Below are 19,819 nucleotides of genomic sequence, written 5' to 3' on the forward strand. Positions count from 1 at the left end.
CAGGAGGGGCAGAGACAGGGCTTCACCCTGCCCGTGGCTCAGCAGGAGACTGGGAAGGAGCTCTGACCCTGATTTTCTTCCCAGTAAAGAGCTGAGAAACCAAACTTGACTTTTCTGTCACGTGGGTATGTCTGTAGTTGTGTGAGCAGTTTCTCTGGTTATTTTTTTTTTTACTATTATTATTCCATGAGGCACTTGAGCAGCATGGCAAAGGTTGGTGTCCATGACTAGGAAGAAAAGGACAGTGAAGCAGTAATTGCTGCCCCCTTTAAAGGTGCTAGCCCAAAAGATGGTGCAGACCCTCGCCAACTGCATGCCAGAACCCATCCCAAAGCAGTGAGGGCACTTGTGTCCAGCTCTTGCTGTACCTGAGCCTGCTGCAAAATGGTGGGCATGGTATTCCAGGAAACGTGTGGCTCCCTTGTCCTATTGCCCCCACTTTGTGAGCCTGGCTAGCCCCTGCTTCGAATTCAGGGGGCTGAAGGGAACAGCGTTCCTGAAAGCAGAGAGTTGGGACTCAGAGTAGGAATCTGGTCTCCAGCCTGTACCTTGGGACAGCCGAAAGGTCCTCCTGAAACAAGGGATGTGGGATTTCTGTGTTTCCCCTGGTCTCTATACTAACAAATACAGAGAAGTGGAAAAATAGTGGCCTGTTATTAGAGGGTGATAAAGCCAGGCCTCACCTGACTCACCTTTATTACCAACTCCAGGGCGCATCCCAGAAAGCCTAAGAAACTGCGTGAATAAGGAATTCTTTGTCACAACAGCTCCGTGGTCAGTAATAGACCAGCAAGCGATTCATCCAGAGCTCAATGGTGCCACGTACAGGTAAGCTGGGGAACGGGCCCGGCGCAGCCCCGGGATCCCCGCACGGGAAGGGTTTGGGAATTTCAGCTATTGAGGGAGCACTAGAGCCCGCGCAACAGCTTCTACACCAGCTCAGCCAGTGCCTGCAAAGTCCCCCTCGGGCTCAACAGCTTCTACACCAGCTCAGCCAGTGCCTGCAAAGTCCCCCTCCTTGGGGACAGGCAGTCACAGCGCTGGGATTAGGAACACTGCTTGGTTTAAGCAGGGTTTTTAAAGCCTCCTGCTCATCAAGCCTTCATGCTGGTGGGCCAGCCAGCACTTGGCCAGCATCTCAGTAAGTACCAGCACCCCCAGCCCCATAAACAAGCAGGACAACTTCTAAACTGAAGAAGCCATTGCAGATTTGCTCTGCACTTCTGTCCATGCACCGACAGCTGGGGCTGTGAGCCTGGCCCAGCTTGTGGGTTAACAAGCCAGGGTGAAAACACCAAGCACAGGTCTGTACTTTCCACCCAAGTGCCCACGATCAGCATTACTTAGTGCTCCACATGGGCTGGCTCAAAGCACAGGGGAAAGAGACATCAGGCGTGAGGACTCGGCTGCAGCCTGGGCAGCCTTCAGCATAGCAGCATGGCCAGGACTCTGAGCTACAGGAGAAACCCACGGGGCACATCAGGTGGTGGTGAGGAGCAGAGGCAGGCAGGAAGCTGGGCAAGCACATGCCCTGGCCCTGCATGTTCACACCCACCTGCAGGTCCAGCAGCAGCTGCTGACTTTGCCCAGCAGAACATAAGGACTGAACCATCCAAACCTGGTGAAAGCATCACCCTGGGACCTGCTTGTGCCTGCTCCAACATGCGTGGGCAAGGCTCTTAAGCTGGGAAGAAGCCACAGCTTCCAGGCTTCACCTCTGCAGGGTGCTTCATCCTAAGCTCCTTGGGAGCCAGGACCCCTGTAAGCTGGGGTCAGCTCAGCACCTTCCTGGACAAAGAAAACCTCCCCTCCCTTCCCTGCTCCCCCTCTGCCTTTCCCTGAGGCTGTGGTGGCAGCAGGAACTGCTTGTGGCAAGATCCCTCAGTCTCCACTCTCTGGAGGGTTTTTCCCCTCATTGCTCCACATCACATCTTCCCTCTGGACAGGTCAAGAAATTCTTGTTTCTTCTCCTTTCTCAAACTTATTGTCATTTTATCAAACTCAGTGTCATTTCTTGGCATATCCATAATTCACCCTACTCCTAGAAAGGAAGAGGGGCTAGATCCAGCCCCATGTTTCAGCTGTGCTGTCTGGTTACACAAGGAAGATGCAGCTCATCCTCTCTAGAGGGAAAACTAAAAAGCAAGTGTGGGTGTTCCAAGGTATTGGCAGGCAGGGGTGCTTAAGGCAGCATGCTGGCATTTCAGAGAGCATCCATGATTCCTTACCCCATTTTTCTAAAGAGAAAGGCTTCCTGGTGGCTCAACAAGCTGTTAGAAGGTACAGAACAAGACACAGCCCCAGCACCACAGTGGAGGACACTCACCTAAGACAGAGCAGGAGTGATTTATTGTTTCCCTTCCAGCTCTCCCTTCTGAGTCAAAAGAAAACCCAACCTCAGCTCTAGTAGAGAAGTGGAATCTTTGCTGCTTGTTTTCTCCACAGCCTCTGCAGTGAGCAGGTGATTCACGCTGTCTGAGGTGAGCTGTGATGTGACAAACCTGCCTCTCTCTGTCCCCTCTCCCAGGTATCCACCTGGGATGGTCAGTGTGGCGCCAGGAGGAATACCAGCAGCTATGGAGGGCATCATTCCTGGAGGCATCCCTGTCACTCACAACCTTCCCACAGTGGCCCATCCTTCCCAAGCTCCATCTCCTAACCAGCCCACAAAACACGGGGACAACAGGGAACATCCCAACGAGCAATAGCAGATAATTTAAAAACCATTCAATAAACTTGGGACCAAGAGACATTGGAAGAGAAGTTATACATGAACTTAAAAAAAAAAGGAATTTGATACTAAATTTGTAATGTTGATTTTTGGACAGACGCATCATTGATGTTCCAGTGTTACCAACCACGCGAGAGCAGTCAAGACTGGGGAGAAGCCCTGAGGAAGGCACCTGCTTCCTGAAGTGCTGGAAAAAAAAAAAAAGAAAAAAAAAAGAAACTAGGATGTGATACATTAATGATCAACTTCTGTTCTTGTGTGTTAAGTTTCCTTCATCTGTGCATCAATCACATGAATAGTTTTTCCCTCAGTTCCTTGGGAAGGACAGGGCTTCCGCACCTGTTTTCAAACCACTGCATCCAGCAATCCTTACAGAGCTAACACAGAAATGTAAGAGGAAACCATTATGTGGCTTCAGCCCTTTCCTTACTCTTGTATCTGGTTACCTCTTCTAAGGGGAGCCACCAGTACTGGCTTAGAAGTGGAAACAAAACAAAAATGTAATAATAATCCTTTTTTGCAGTCTCACAGGGCCACAGAAGTTCTCCTGCCAGGTTTAAAGTGCAGCCATTCCAGCTGGGATCTGTGGGATGGGGAGAGCAGAAAGGGCTCCTGGCAACAGCCTCTGTCCTCCCCAGCTTAAAAAAAACAAACAAAACCAAACAACAAACCACCACCAATCTGCCAGGCTCTTCTCTGCCCAACACACTGAATAAAGTAGCTGTGCATTCACCTACGCCCTGCAATGATGCAAGAAAAAAAAAATAAAAAAAAGGAAAAAAAAAAAGACCAAAAAAAAAAGAAGAAAGTATTAAGTTTCACACACTATTTGTACTCAAATATATTTTCTCAGTTTTAAATCTGCAGCTATTTTATCAAGTGGAAAAAAAGTCTTGAGCTGGAAAGGGTTCAAGAATAATGTTGCATTTCCTTATGTCTCAGGAAACACTTTTTATGGTAACTTGTCAGACTGTCTATGAACAAAACCCACTTTTTTAGACATTGATAAAAAGTCTTCTTCACATGATATTTTATACAAGAACACTTCAAAAAATGTGTTATTAGATGTGACTGATTTTAACAAATCCTATTAGATTTGTATCAACTAGTTACATGTTATATTCATAGTCTTTTGTGAATCATCGCCTTTTGTTTTTAAAAAGATGGCCTATTTTGAGCCTTTGTATGGGTACATTCCTGTTTCTGTGACAAGAAAAAAAAAAAAAGGAAAGAAATCTTAAGCTGTCCCAAACAGAAAAAAAAAAGAGAAACAAAACCAATGGCTATCAGCAGTATGTTTTGTTTTAGTGTGTTACCGTTATTGTGTTTGTTTATTGTAAAGGTGGACATTTAGCGTTCAGTGCAGTTTTCAATAAAAAGTGATAAAATTTCTGTAATTTCTGAAAGGTAAGAGCTCTCACTTCCAGGTGAGGACACAATGCAGAGTGAGGTGCAGAAATGTAACTCTGTGCCCTCCTCCAAAAATGGGAACAGCAGAGAGCAGGTAAGTTCTCCTGAGCCTGGCTCGGTACATTTTGGTTGGAGCAGCAGGTGGAGCCTGTGGTGTCACAGCCAGCAGGGTGACACTGCCAGAGCTGTGGTTTGTCCCTGGCTCCTGCAGGACCTAGGGGCAAGCTCACTGCCTGCAGGTCAGTTCTGAAGCTGCAGTGCTGGGGAAACTCTTGCTGAGCTTTTCCTACCCAGACTTGCAGGTGCTGCTGGCCCACTACTGTAAACTTTGGACTTGCTAGTGTTATTAAATCAAGAGGGACCTCAGATGCAGCCCAGGTGGGAAAAAGATCACTTTGGTTTAAGCTCCAAAGGTAGCTACACACGTTTTGTGGTTGCTCAATCCCTGAAGCATTCAACTGCTAGGGAACAAAGCCAAAGTCCTGCCTGAAGGTGCCAGGAGCTTCAAGCCTTGCTAGAGCAAAGGCCCCTTCTTTCCTCCCCACCCTGTCAGGGTGCAGCACACATGCCTTAGATGGAGCAAAGAGCGTGGTCTGGAAAGGGACTAAAAGAAAGCTGAATCCAAGTGTCTAGGTTACAAAACTGTATTTTCTTTGCTTTAAATTGAACTGAAAAGTCCTTCCCAGCTGCAAACATGTGAAAAAAGAGGTCACGTGGAGGAGCACCCACTGTCACTGTCCAACAGGATTAGCCATGAACATGACGAGAAACCAGGAGGATAAAGCAGGTTAGGTACCAAAAAGTGTCTGGGAAACAGTGAAATGATGGTAAAAAACAAGAAGAAAACATTCACTTGGCATTAAAGTTTAGATTTGTGTTAAAAAAAACAAACTACTACCTGGTACTTCCATGTGTTTGTTTTTGTTTTGTGTTTTTTTTTTAAAAAAAAAGAGCAGTTGCATCCCAGGTGAGTGCAAGTACTTCCCCATGTGGCAGGATCTTGTGTGTTCCTCAGGCAGGACTCTGCACCAGGACAGTGAGAGGCTGAGCTCAGACCCAGAGAGAGCAGCAAATCCTGTGGGTTTCAGCCACCACCCAACCTCCCTCCCACCCACACCCAAGGACAGATGCAAACAGACAGACTGCTCCTCTGAAGTGCTACATGCTCCTCAGGAGAAGACACTGAGAGCTCCCCAGGGTTACAAACTGAAGGACATGGTTGGTACCGAAGTGCAGCATCAGGAGCTCCTGCCACTGGTGGGTTCAAGTGCAAACACCAGCAAGGCCCAAGGAGAAGATCTGTGGCCATGGAAGAGCAGCAAGGCAATCAAGAGCCTCCAGAGCAGGAGGAAGCAGCAGCTGCAGTCCCCAGTACCAAGTGATTGGACAAAGGACCAGGAGATGAACACTTGCTGCCCAAGATTTGTGTGGTGGCTCCTACTGCTGGCACACCCAGGGGGACTCCCCATAGATGATCCATGTCATAGCAGCTTAGAACAAGGTGACAAGACACTAAATAAAACCTAAAAAAAAGGGGATGAAGGGCAGTTACTGAACAAAAGGTGGGGAAAGGAAAAGCAGCAATCAAATAAGGGTCTCTAAATGCACATAGCCCGATTTTGTTAATGGAGTAAACACCACCTAGTAACATTTGCCATAAGCCATGCAGCAGAACTTAGGAAGAATCCAGAATTACTAAATTTTAATATATTAAAAACAAAAGAAATACAGGGATTAATATTTTTTTCCCACTGAGGAACTCATAAATAAAACCAGAAAAAAAAAAACCCAACCAACCAGACATAAAGGAGGTAGCAATGAAAAGCCAAGTTCTGTGCTAGGAAAGCATGTGCTACTGCCAGCCATAAGATGAGGAAAAATAACAGAGAAACCCAATTTTAGAGGTAAGACTTGGCTAAAAGAGCAGAACTTGCTGACAAGCTGCAAGGTAGCATTTACAGATCAATCTGAGTATTTGGAAATGAAATTTCAAGTCTATCATGGAAGGGGAGAACCATTAACATACACTGACTACTGTGCTAGCACAAAGCGGGGGGGGGGGGGGTTGCAGCTCTTTTAATCTACAGGTACATGAGGTTTGGATTACTAGAGATTTTTTGAAAAAGATACTTCACAGCTCATTCCAGATCTGCTGAAGTGTGTTGACTTGAACATACCATTTTACAGCACATCAGAACAAACCCAACAATGATCAGGAAAGCCAGGAGCTCTGAAGTACCAGCTCTGGGGGAGCACAGGGGATGCTTCTGGGCACAGCTGAGCTGGCTGCAAGGTAACATTCCACCTGCTGTGGTGATGTGCTTTTGGGGACAGGGACATCAGGCAGGCTGCCCACCTGCAGCACTGGGAGATGAGGGAAAGCTCATCCAATTTGGCTCAAGGTAGACTCCCACATTGGTTCTTCTCCCCACCTTACAAGGAAGCTTTGCTTCCTTCAACAAGCAGTACTGCAGAAAGCAAAGGGGGGCACGTTAAAATTCTGCAGAGCTCTTTGCACACCCCTGGAAGCAGCCTCCCAAAGGCAGCAGCTTATCCTTTTTGTCCATTCAAATGGTGCATTGGGGTCTGGGTAAGTAGGATCTGACTTTACAGTGATCAGGTTACTGAAGGAGAACTTCCAATACTGGCAGATCTAGTCCTGACCTGAGGGGACCTCCAGAAGCCTCCTGGGTTACACCACAACAGCTGAATGATGCCACCAAGCACACAGTGCAGACCAGCTCAGGTTGTGGAAGTTCCCATCCCAGCTTACTCCACATTCATTTCCTCTGACAGAAAAGCTTTAAGTCCGCAGCTAAACAAGGTATAAAAGGATGTCACTGCAAGAAAAAAAAAAGACCAAAGGAAAAAAAAACAACCCACAAATTTAGAAAGCAAACTTGAAACGGGACCATGTGCTTGTGAAAAGCCTCTTTAGTATCTGCAGTTTGCCCTTTAGTTCAGGTAAATCAAATGTACATTGCAGGTAAGCATGCATCCTTTCACCTAACATATGTGCATGCACCAACCAGAGGAGATCTAATGGCCAGAAAAAGGTGGAGACATTTCATAATAAACCTCAATGGACTCTGGGATGGGAGAATTGCTAAGTTAATACAGTACTTCATTATTTCTATACCTTCGGTGTTGCCACCAAGTTTCTGTAGGAGTTGTGCACATTTCAACACCATCTAAGCAGCATTTGGAAGAAAAAGCAGCAAGTTCCTCAGGGTTTCCATAGCTCTGAACTACATAAAAATATGTGCTATGGGGCTTCTTTCCAAATTCTAATTAAAACAATTTCATCTACTGCAAAATTCCTTATGCAACCACCACACCATCCAAAGTGCTTTTCAAGCCAACCTGAATTGCACCATGTATGTAAAAACTGGCATTAACCTTTAGTGTTTAAGTGAGATTTTTAGATAAACTTTATCCATTACAGGTTACATGGCTAAAGTTATCAAATATAATAAAACTTCTACTGGAGAATATACTCTGAACTTACAATCTTAGGAACTTACATCAGTTTAAGTATGGCCACATCAATCAACATGCAAGAAATTCCCAGGTTTTACAGACTGAGAAATACAGAACAGTGCTTTTAAAAAAACAACTGGAGCATAGATTCTTCTTTTTAATTAGAACTGCTGAGTGTTTTCTCACTAGATTTTATGACCGAGGAGTAACCCTTTAAAAAATGTGGGTTTTTTCATTTGCAGCAATGGTAAAGTTGATGAAAGAATAAAGGATAAAATGATCCATAGTTTGTATCACAGCAAGACCAAGTTCTGACAGTAAGAAATTCCCAATCGCGTCCGAGTTCTCAAATTTCACACCATTTTTTTTAGTGTATGCTCACTGGAATAAAATCCCTATATTTTAGGACACTTCTCTGAATAAATATTCTTTACATATGCAAAAAGGAATATTAACTATTAGAAGAAAAGAAAAAATATGCAAAAGAAAACAAACCAAAACTTTTTCAGGAAACAAATTTCACTCAACGAAAAATTTAAGCTTCTCTTCCAGTTTGTTCCGTAGAGCTTAGATTTTATTACTCGGGCACAGTAGTAACTGAACTATTAGTAATGAATGTATTCTTGCTTGTGACTTGCTGTGGATATTTTGTGCAAACAAAAAAAAAACCACAACCTCACAATCTGACCTGGGCACTAGTGAAGCTTCCACATAAAAGGGCCTTCCACGGAAATGAGTCAGAGTATTGAAAAGGTGATGGAGAATTCCAGGTTCTTACTGCAAAAGAATCTCAGAGGGAAGAGAGATCATCCAACCTAACGTGCTTTCCTAAGTGCCCTTACTTGAAAAATTTCTTTGCAATAATTAAGATGCTGGTATTACTTTTCCTATTACACAACCTCTTACACAACCACATGCGGTACATTTATAGACAGATTTACAATCAGAAAGAAAAATGTTGGGTTTTCTGTCTTGATAATAAAATTAGCTGTTTTTTGTTTCTTTTTCTTGTTTTGTTGTTTGTTTGTTTTTTTTTTTTATACAAACTGTAGTCCAGCCCATTTTGTTCTCTTCACACAGATGAGCTTCTAGACTCTCCGTGCTGCTCAGAAAAGTCCTTTGCAGCACGTATCCCCTAGAATCGAGCCGATCCACAACAAACTGCTCGAGCACAACGCTGACTCCGGGTCAGACACTCTGCACTGGTTGTCACCTTCTGGAGTTTCCTGATCATCATTCGTCATCATCATCCTCATCTTCCTCGCCGTCGGACAGGGACGTGCAGGGCCGGATCTGCCGGTAGCGGTCGAGCCACTTCTCCACCATCTGGGTGACCAGCGGGTGGTTGCGCCGGCGGGAGCTCTTCTGCATGGCCACCAGCACCCCTCCTTCTGTCACACAGCAGTCCAGCCACTCCCGCAGCAGCTTTTCTTGCTGCTCCTCATTACCTATCTTCAGGGGACACAAAACGGATGGAGAAGGAGGTTTGACACATTACCAGGACGTTAAGCAAGGTGAGACTCCAACAGCCAGGCCAGGGGAGCAGCGCCATTCCTTCTCCAAGCTGGCAGTCAGCATACACCTCACTGCAGCTGGGAGCCTCCCAAAGCCAAACTGATTTCATCCCAAAGATGAAGGCTCTGCAAACATCCTCCAGCTATTCTTCCTTTCTAAATTTGTTACATGCGTATTGCTGATTTAGCTTTCCTGTATTGCAATGATCTGTGAACAACTAATTACAACTAATTACAGTAGCCAACATAAATAAGGAGAAAGTCCTAAAATCACAGAATCACAGACTGGGTTGGGTTGGAAGGGACCTTAAAGATCCTCTAGTTCCAACCCCCTGCATGGGCAGGGACACCTCCCACCAGCCCAGGTTGCTCCAAGCCCCATCCAGCCTGCCCTTCAACACTGCCAGGGATGGGGCAGCCACAGCTTCTCTGGGCAATCTGGGCCAGTGACTCACCACCTCACAAGAAAGAGTTTCTTCCTAATGTCCAGCCTCAATCTCCCTTCTTCCAGTTTTGATCCATTACCCTGCCCTTGTCCCAAGCCCCTCCCCAGCTTTCCTGCAGCCCCTTCAGGCACTGGAAGGTGCTCTAAGGTCTCCCTGGAGCCTTCTCTTCCCCAGGCTGAACACCCCAACTCTCCCAGCCTGTCTCCACAGCAGAGCTGCTCCAGCCCTTGGATCATCGCCTCTGGACTCGCTCCAGAAGCTCTGGCTCTTCTGGCTTTACAAAGCAGGTGTAGGAGCCTAGCAGTTCTTGACATTTCCTCTTGTTATGTCTTACAAGTGGTGTGTTCCTCTCTAGATTCCAAGCCCGTACTTATCCGCTATCCTACCTACAGGATGACCGCTTCTTGCAATTATTTCAGGCTTTCCAACCCTCCCTTCCCTCAGGTACAAACTTTACTGACATGGTCTCCCATCGTCATCATAGTTATTGAAGTGAGTGGAGTTTCCTTAGAAAGAGGCAGAGCATGATGCTGTCTGTAGCTAGTGGTCAATATTTATGTTGAATCCTTAAAACCCAGCGTATTTCAGTCTTGTGTTAGTGCCAGAATCCTTATTTCTGGGTCCTTTTTCAGGGCACATGTGTAGTCACATGCAGTGAGGTTACACTCCATTTACAAAGCCATAAGTATCAAATTTTTGGGGAAAGTATCTTTCAGAATCACCTCAAACAATGGGGAAAAGAGCAGTACTGGCTGAACAGAACAGCACATTCCCTGTCATCTCTGAACTGCAAAAACACGCAGGGGTGCAGAGATTGCTGAGGTCACAGCTGAAATAAGCAGCTGAGATAAGGGCTCCAAGCTACACAGCTCTTACCTCTTGAGCAGAAAGGAAGTGAATGTGCAATAGTTTCCTCTCGCTGTCCACCAGGGGTAGAAAAGTAACAGTAACATCATCGTCAGTGTTCAAGTTAGCACCAGCACCTCGATTGCCATAACCATCGTTCTCCATGGCAACCAGGGCAGAGAAGTGGCCCCTCGTGTAGCCCAGAGCAATCGGACTTTTCCAACAAAAACTCTGTTCCCATAACAAAGGCAAATACACACCTAGGGGGGAAATTAAAACAAAGGGTGAGACTGGGAACTGTGATGTCCAACAATGAAGAATTTTGATAAAAACCTTTGGCTTTTGGCTACACCCAGGAACAACAGCACAGCACAAGCATTTTGGTCTACATCAGGATAGGTTACATTTTTCAGTACAGCTAATTATCATTAGGTTACCATGAGATTAGCCAAGTGTCTCTGCAACTGTGCAAGTTTAGACATAGAAGCCATTACCACCAAACTACCACTCCCCTAAAATCCATGGTCTCCAGTACAGCAAAGAACAACAAACACAGTTAGAAAAGCAGTATTTTGTTAACTCTTCTTAAAAATAAGAAAAAAAAAATCAGATTCTGCATCACAGAAATAAAAGCCACAGTCAGGTGTCTATTTTTACCAGAAGAAAAATTCCACCATCTGCTTACAAAACTTACCATTAAAAGAACTTACTGCAGTAGATGTTATTCAGCACCTACATATGAAGCCCATCCAGAGACGAAGGGACTTCTCATCAACATTAATAGATTAAATTAGCCCACATCAATTATGCATATCTACTCTCCAAAAACACAACACTGAAAAGCTGATACTATTCTGCTCAGACAGAACAGATTACTGATGTTGCAGATTCTGGAGGAAAAAAACCCTAAACCTGCACTTTTTCCCCCCACCGTTTTTAGCAACAGACACTTAACTTGCTGGAGATGCATGAAGCCTGAAAATAAAACCAGAGCTCCTTTCTTCTAGGAACAGAAATAATTCTTGGTGTGTACTGCTGCAACAAAACTTCAGCAGCAGCATGTCTTACCTTGTGACAGTTTAAAAATAGCCACACATAAACTTAAGTGCACATGTAGCATAGCAACCTTTTCCTCACACAGCTGCTGCCAGTCACTTTGGAACAGACACTGCAGCAAAACAAGGCACTTCAACAGCCATGGAGATGGAAGGGCAGCATGGAAATCTGAAGCAGGGGGAGGGTTTTTGGAGGCTTTACATAAGTTTAGAAATTATTTCCTCACTGCAACAAAAATTAGTGGGGCCTACCACTAAGTATTGATCCCTTTTTTCCCCCGTTCTTGAATTAGCAATCAAGAAATACCTAAAAGTCTTTAATTTTAGATTAAGACTCACATCTGTACAACACCCAAGATCAAAGGATAAATCCACTCAGCACCTTCCTCCCATCCCCGTTACCATGAACCTCCCACTGTCATTCAATGCTAAGCACAACAGACTCAGAACAAGAGAAAAGTGTACCCAAAAAATGTCAAGCCTTTCCACTTAGGAGAAGGACCAAACATCTGGTCAAAATTCAGAGTTACACTGAAAACCACCATCTAACAGTTACACATCATGGAGACAGGTCCTCAATTCCTGGAAATTCATCCTTCCTGCATACCTGGAGAAATAACTTCATGAACTTTTTTCCATGAGTTAGCTGGAAGCATCAGCAAAACAATCAAGCACCAAGGGTTGGAAACTAATTTATTAGCATTGTGTGCTTTGTTTAAACATAATGGTGAAATCTATACAGACACTGGTTGGGTCACCAGGACCTTCCAGAACCCAAAGCATCAGCACCCTCAGGGTGGCTGCTTCTCCCCCTTTTCTTCACAGGTTCTAATCAGAGAAACCAAAAGGTTCTTCTTTCCCCTCACAAACTGTGCCAGCTCCTCAGGACACTTGCACTGATGTGGTGGGCTGGAGTGGCTGCTGGGTACCCACCCAGCCACTATCACATCCCTCCTCAGCAAGACAGGGCAGAAAACCTTTTGGGTTGAGCTCGGGACAGGGAGATCACTCACCAGTTACCATGATGAGCAAAACAGGTTCCTTTGGGGGAGGGTTGTTTTACCTTATCACCAATTAATACAGACAGTTAATGCCCTGCTGCTCCAAACTGGCAGATTTTGGCCCCAAGCCCTACTCAGTCTTGTCAGTGACTGAGAAGCAAAGGATCTCACCTCTATGGACACTTCACACCTCATCTAATGAGCTCCTGCCTCAGGCACAGCCGCAAGACCTGTTCAGGAGTGGAACTGATCTGTTTGCCTCAACACAATCTCTACATTGCAATTCTGCAACTTTCCTGGAAATTTTTCTCTGTTTTTCTTCAGTTAAAATGCCTCACCAAGTTAGGAGGCTGTGTTACACTTCTCTTTCCTCTCCAACGTTATGTGATCAGCTGCACAACAGGATTCCAGACACTGCCAGAGAATATCTACTACTATAAAGACTTACAAAAGTCCATCTGATGTAACTTGAGAAGGCAGCGTGACAATAGTGATGACATCCACACAAGCCACAGAAAGTAAGGGGTATGGCCTAACATATCCTGGAAGCCATCCACAGAAGATTCAGTTTCTCCAGCCTGATCTGATGATAATTTCAGTCACCTTTTTTCCTGTGTAATGTTAAAAGCTGTAAATTCATGCCACTCAATGCATGCAGCTAGACCAGAGGCATACTTAAGGCTGAGTAAATGGATCTCCCAAGTCAAAGCCTTAATATTAAAGCAGCATTAACAGTCAGTGGCAGCCTAGGAAACAAGGAGGCTGCCAGTTCTGGGACTCCCAGCAGTTACAGCAAGGATGCCAAGTTGGAAGAAGAAAAAAATTCTGACCAGGGAGATTTCAGAGGTGGACAGGGGGCTTACAGTACCTTCCGAGGGGCTATGAACTGAACCATAATGTCAAGTAAATGATAAAAAATTCATTTTCCCATCTCTATCATAACCTGCAATCTTTTCTCTCTTCCTTTTGTGGTCAGGCAGAGTGCTATGCAGGTCAGAGAAGCCCAAGCACTCCTCAAAGCTCCACTGAAAGGCACGTGCTGAGCAAAGACCAGAACAGCAAGTCTTGTAACTCTTGCAGGAGACCTGTCTTGGCAGCACCTACTGTCCCGAGTCCTACGGCTGTTTGGTTCAGCTGTGCTGCTAGCATTTAATTAGGACACATGAACCACAAAAATGTGGTTGGACAGGGATAGAAGTAACTCCAGGTAACTTGACACAGGACTCCTAAGTTCACCTGTTCACAGCATTGTGTGTTTCCTTCCATGCAGGGATGGATGTGGCTTGTGGCAAGCAAATCACAAGTCATAAATACTCGTCTGACTCAATTCCTGGAAACACGTGTCTAGGCTGTCCCAGACACCCTGGTGCTCACAGAGCAAGAGAACAATTTCAGCATATTTAGGCCACAAAACACTTGTCTGCCCTCAATGCCCCATCTATAAAATAAAAGCATTTTGCACACCACTCAGCCTTGGAGTTAAAAGCAGCAGAAACCTCAAGTGTCAGATCTGTATCACAGGGTTAACTGTTCTTTCCCAGACTATCCTTTTATCATCTCAAATAAAAAGAGAACACCTAACTACAAAGAGTACTGAATTTTTACTCTTTTCAAAAAAGTGTTCACTTCCTCACATAAAGAAGTTGTGTCACTGCCCAAAACTCAGAACAGCTGCTCAAATTTTCTGAAGACTCTAAAGAGATAGAAAAGGTTATACATTTAACATGAACTCCACAACCTGGAGTTCTATATACTATGGGTTTGCCTCCTTCCAGAGTTACTACTTTTTTGTGAAATAACAGAAAGTGATGTTTTGGGAAGTCCTTTACTAAGCTATAAACAGTGATATACTGGTGAAAACAACTGCAGGGCAGTTGTCATGCAGATGTATCTGAGGCCAGGAAGATGAACCACAGTCAAAACAAGCACCCTGACACCCTGTAACACAGCACACCCTCCTGTTCACAGCAGTTTGTTTACTGATGAGCATGTTCCCCCTTCTGTTTTTATTCCTGCAGACAGGCAAATATTAAAGTGCTAGTATCTAATGCAGAGGAAAGTCACCCAAACCCATGTCTGGCCTGCAAAACAGAATTCATGTCTTCAGAAACCTAGGAACTTGTGTCTAAGCAAAACGGGGCTGAATCAGCTCAGCATCCTTGTGTTTACCTCAGGGATAGTTGGGCTGTTTGTCCAGAAGACAAGAAGGGGAAACAGCCAGAAAGAACCTGATCAAGCTATCCAATTTCTAGTACTGCCTGGGAAACAGGTCAGTATTGACGCAGATACATTTTTTATATACTTCAAGTACATCATGGAATTCCTTTGTGCAGCAAGTGAGATCTACATTATCAGTCAATCAATATTCTGTAATTGTAACCAAGTTCTGATCTTATACCTCGCATAACTACTGTTAGTAGAGCATTAATGAACAGAATTCCTTCCTTTTCATCCTTCACTGCATACATTCAAGGTTCCATCTCTTTCATTTTAACAAACCACCAAAAAAACCACTATATCATTCTCCACCCTACTTTAACTTCTCTACCCTTGCCTCTTACCTTAAGGGTGACTCCTTTTCATTATCTTTATGGGCTGCCTCCCCTGTCACCTCCCACAGTGCTGTGCAGTGACATGTCCCCAGAGAGCACCCAGCAGGTACCACCCTGAGAAATGATGCCAGTGCAAACACCTTCTGCCTGCCTTGCCCCAGCTTTAGGGCTGAGGAAATAACTCAGTGCAGTTTAGTTTCTGAAACAAACATTTACAGCCATTAGTACCACGAGCAAACCATTTCAAGCTCCACTTATTAAGCATCTTACAAACCTGTTCACAAGCTTTCACAATTAAAATGTTTTATGTAAATTATAGACTAAAAGGTACTGAATTGAAGGTCAAAATATTTCTGTTGTGGTTACAAGCAGCATGCCTACTACACAATGAAAAACTGCAAGTTTTGAGGGGATTGTTTTGTTCTTTTTAAATAGCCAAGGAGAATGTACCTACAACATAATTCCATCCTCTTCCAGCTAGTAACTTCATGTCACTCTCAACTCTCCTTTATGATTTTATAGGTGAACCTTTTTTAAAACCAAGTTTGAAAAACTAAAGGCTTACCTTGAAAGCGGGTATATCCTAATGTTTCTCCTCGGAAACTCTTATAGTATTTTACTCCATAAACTATAATTGGTCTTCTAAGAATATGTGCAAGTACAAAAATGTGTGTCTGCTCCAAACTCGCTCCAGGCTGAATCAAACACAAAGAAAGACAACACTTGAAACAGAACTCAGCATTCCTCACTTTGAGATTTGAAATGCAGGCTCCAAATGGAGGCAGAAAATAATTTTAAGAGTGATAAGAGCTTTCTTTGATAAGAAAAATTAAAGACTAGAAAACTATTATCTATCAGATGGAAACACACAAACATTTCAGCTTGCACAACAACCTCATCTGTCAGTAATAATTCTTTGTCCTATTGCCCAGATACAATCTAACATATTTCATTCCCCAATTAGAAGTGAAACTCTATATAATGTTTAGTTTCAAAATAACTCGCTCGGATGAGGAAAGGTTAAGGTAAATCAACCTTTTGATGAGAGGAAAAGAGCACATCCAAAGCAAATCACAAGAAAACAGCAGAGAAACTGTGTTTTATATTTTCAGAGAGGAGTTAAAAATATTCCTATAGCAGGAAGCTTGTAGGAATGTAAAACTCATTTTGGAGGGGAGCTATAAAATATCAGCTTGCTGAAGTTTTAGCAGAGTAAGCTTACAGATTTGTAGGAATGTTCTGGGAGGGAAGTGTTGCAGAAACAAGGAGGCAGGACATTAAATAGGCAGTTGTGCATTTGTTAATTCTACGGACTTCACTCTGACACCAAAAGAAACACTTTTTTGCACTGCACTGCTTAATGGTAAGCTGAAAAATTAGAATTTTAAATGAACTCTTCCATCTTGTCAGGAAGAGCCTAACCACTAATACTTTATAATTCCTTAAGAGGAACATTTTCCCTTATCCATGAGAACACCCTAAGTTCTTGAAATGTCTTTTCAGAAAGATTCAAATATCCTTTCTAGCAGCCACCTTCCAAAGAAGCTTTCTTACCTGGCTCGCAAGAGAGAGAATGAATGCCCAGTCTTCCTGCCACTGTTCCTCTCTCAATGAGAAATGTAAACCAAAGCTTTGGGAATACCACGATTCCCACTCTTTCCAGCGTGTATAGAACCTTAAATGAGAGAGAGAAAGAGAGATAAAGACAAAAATATTTACCCAACCACCATACACCTGATAGCAATATTCAACCCTTGTCATTCTTTATCCCAGCTCTGTAAAGAAGGGTGAATAAAGAGATCATACATCAATATAAATGCATTTAGTTGTAGTTTTTTTTAAACTTCAGGAGATTCCATTTGCTAATCTCATTTGAGAAATCACTTGGGATCACATTGCCTACAGCAAACATGCTGTAATAGAAACAAGTTCCTAACAGGCTCGTGGTTAGTGTGATCCTTGCTGTAATAGGGTTTTTTTTAAGCCTTATTTAGGCTTATTTATTTTTAAGTGTTGATGTACAGGGAATAAAACCAAGGCATTACACTTCACAAAGGAGCTCCTCAGTCTTCTCACAAAAACAATATTCTTTATTACTGACCATATCATGAGCCAATTAACTCCAAAGTAGTTGTGTATCAACTGCAAATACATCATAGCTAGGAGACAGAATCTGTTTTGTATCATTTCTGGAGCAAGAGTATGCCAATTTCACATTACATGGAATAGTTATAGAGCAGTGTGGATAAGAATGAAATATAAATAGTGGGATTAATTTGATTTACACTGAAAATTTCAAAGTAATTAGAACTCTGGCTTTGTATTTAAATTAAAATTGGCATTTTTGTACACGAGTCCTAATGTTTTCTCTTTCTGAAACAATTAAAAAATTACCTACACATTCAAGAGTATATGCTGGCTTTTTGTAATTTTCAACTCAGAACCATCACCACACTATGAAAAGGCCACAGGTTTAGTGAAGTGTGCTCAGCCAACTTTTTGAACAATGGCCTTTACTGTGAACACAACGTATTTAAAAAGCCATTGAAATGAACTCATTTCCTTAAAATCTGAGGAAATTAGCAGACAGTGAGTGTGGAAGACCCTGCACTTGATCTTCACCCTCCCTGTGTTGGTCAGGCTCATGGAACTACCACACACCTATTCTGGACAGACAGTGAGTGTGGAAGAAACTTTTCCTATGATTCAGTAAAGATGTAATCAACCTAAAATCTTGGTGTCTGTAAGAGCTGTCAGCAACGAGGCTGGTGTTGCCAGGGACAGCTAAAAACTTTGCATGCTTTAAAAGACGTGTCAAGGAGATATTCTGTTAGGGCTCTGTGCTTACTGACAGTAGAACACCTAGAGGGAATCTTCTGGATCCATCTACAGTCCAGTTTCTATTCACCTAAATACATCAACTGATTCCATCTTTGCAGCTGATAAATAATTTGCCTGTTTCCCCCCCAGAAATGTCTGACCAAACATCTTGTGCTAAACTAATTGCTAGGTCTCTTGAGAGAGGCTCAGATTCTGCTAGAACATCACACACAATAGCAAAAAAAAAAAACAGACAGGAAGAAAAAAAATTACCCCACAAAAATCTTTCCTATGAGGTGTGCTCCTAAAGAAGCTTGTTTGAGTTACTCAGCCATAGCATCAGTTATCTGTAGACATCCACAGGAGGCTGCCTTGTGGACAGAAGCCAAGGCTCAAGATTTTGATCTCATTTCAAACAAACTTTTCAGTTTAGCACGAGAAAACTGAACACATCTATTAAAAAAATTCTGAAAGCCAACTGAGGGCATATGCCCATCCTCCATCAAAACCTAATGGTGGAACACAAAAAGGAACAATTGGTAAACTAGAAGAGTGTAGGCATTTAAAAGGTGAGTGGAAAAGACTCCACAGGCCAGAGCCTCTGGGAACTTCATTACTGAGCTTTCTTCCTGAGTACCAGACACTAGACTGCCTCTAGTAAATAGATTCTTCTTTGTTCAGCATCTTAACAAACATAACAAAATGAGGCCAAACAAGTTACGTGAGTGTTCTGTGTCTGACTAAAAAAAACCCCTTGGTTTTAAGTGTCTTTGTGAAGGCTCTGAAGAACAATTCTATTAGATAAAAGTTTCAGTCAACTGTTGCTGAGAATAGCAATTGCATTTAAGGGCTTATTCCTTCAGCAACTACCACTAAGCCAGTGACAACAATGTCATTTCCTATCTGCCACAGATCCTAACCCCCAAATTTAAAAGTAAATCTATCTTGGCCAACACAGAATCCACATACAGCAAGTACAGGATGATCAATTTATCAGAGAACTGAAAGACTTCTATTACTTTTTCCCATGACAAACCAGCAAATACAATTATCAAGAGTGAAAACAGGAAACTATTCAGAGAACTATGGAGGAACACATGAATCAATTAAAAACACAGTTAAAAAACGTGCTTCCAATAAGGATAAAAATCAGCTAAATTCAGAGTAAAATGCAAATTCTGTCTAGAATATGGAGGAAAAAGCTTAACCAGATTTAATGCACTCTAAACAATGAGTGTTATTGTTCTATACAGCAGTAAGTCAGCAACAGTTAACATTAACATTTTGAAAGCTTGGTTTAAACCTCAATAGTTTGCACCATGTTTTTGGATACCATGGTTGGTTTTGTTACCATAAAGAACAAAACCTGATATATCATAAATTTTTATTCTGTCCTCAGGGGAACTGCTTGTGACACCAGGGACATTCCTGTGTGGTCAAGATGCACACTCCATTATAAACAACTCTAATCCAGATCCATTTGGAGACAGGTTCTTGGGAGAACTGTTGCTGAAGCACCACTTTACCAAATCCAGCTCTGGATGCTAATTTTGGGAGTTTTCTCCAAAAAGCAGGGGACAAGAATCACAGAAGCTACTTAGAGGTACCCCTGAAGTTAACATTAGCAGTTGACTTCTTGCACAGCACAGAGGGCAAGGGGACAGACCCTCTCCCTAGCAGGCCTGCTGACAGTGTTTCTCTTGACCTTGACTACAAGAACGTAAGACACCTAATCGCTTGTGACTTGTTATTAGTCTTTATCAATCTCTTCCCTTAGCCCCATTACACTCTTGAGAGCTGGTGGACACCACTGGGGGTCCAACTGTAGGCATCTTTCCTCTAGTAGAGGCAAACCACAGTACTGGACCGAAGAAGGCTGCCAGCAAAAAACAAAAGTTATTGTACAGAATGATAAATTAATTCTCTGGCCAAACAACAGCACCAGTTAAATGTCAACACTCTGC

The 19,819-nt window shown here is 43.2% G+C and overlaps 2 protein-coding genes across 4 annotated transcripts in view; one reads left to right on the forward strand and one right to left on the reverse strand.

Moving 5' to 3' along the window:
• Nucleotides 1-4,137, forward strand: part of CTBP2 (C-terminal binding protein 2) — a 45,081-nt gene extending 40,944 nt beyond the window's left edge. The window contains exons 8-9 of the mRNA XM_051618021.1: nt 711-828; nt 2,528-4,137. Of these exons, the coding sequence (XP_051473981.1) occupies nt 711-828; nt 2,528-2,708 (299 nt within the window). The 3' untranslated portion in view covers nt 2,709-4,137. The remainder of the gene's footprint in view (nt 1-710; nt 829-2,527) is intronic.
• A 1,691-nt stretch (nt 4,138-5,828) lies between these two features.
• Nucleotides 5,829-19,819, reverse strand: part of ZRANB1 (zinc finger RANBP2-type containing 1) — a 44,951-nt gene continuing 30,960 nt past the window's right edge. For all 3 annotated transcript variants that reach the window (XM_051618023.1, XM_051618025.1, XM_051618024.1), the window contains exons 8-11: nt 16,590-16,710; nt 15,601-15,730; nt 10,458-10,687; nt 5,829-9,073 (exon numbers count right to left, since the gene is read on the reverse strand). In XM_051618023.1, coding sequence (XP_051473983.1) covers nt 8,855-9,073; nt 10,458-10,687; nt 15,601-15,730; nt 16,590-16,710 — 700 coding nt within the window. In that variant the 3' untranslated portion in view covers nt 5,829-8,854. The remainder of the gene's footprint in view (nt 9,074-10,457; nt 10,688-15,600; nt 15,731-16,589; nt 16,711-19,819) is intronic.

This window comes from Apus apus, chromosome 4, assembly GCF_020740795.1.
Source record: "Apus apus isolate bApuApu2 chromosome 4, bApuApu2.pri.cur, whole genome shotgun sequence".
In the NCBI taxonomy this organism is placed as follows: domain Eukaryota; kingdom Metazoa; phylum Chordata; class Aves; order Apodiformes; family Apodidae; genus Apus; species Apus apus.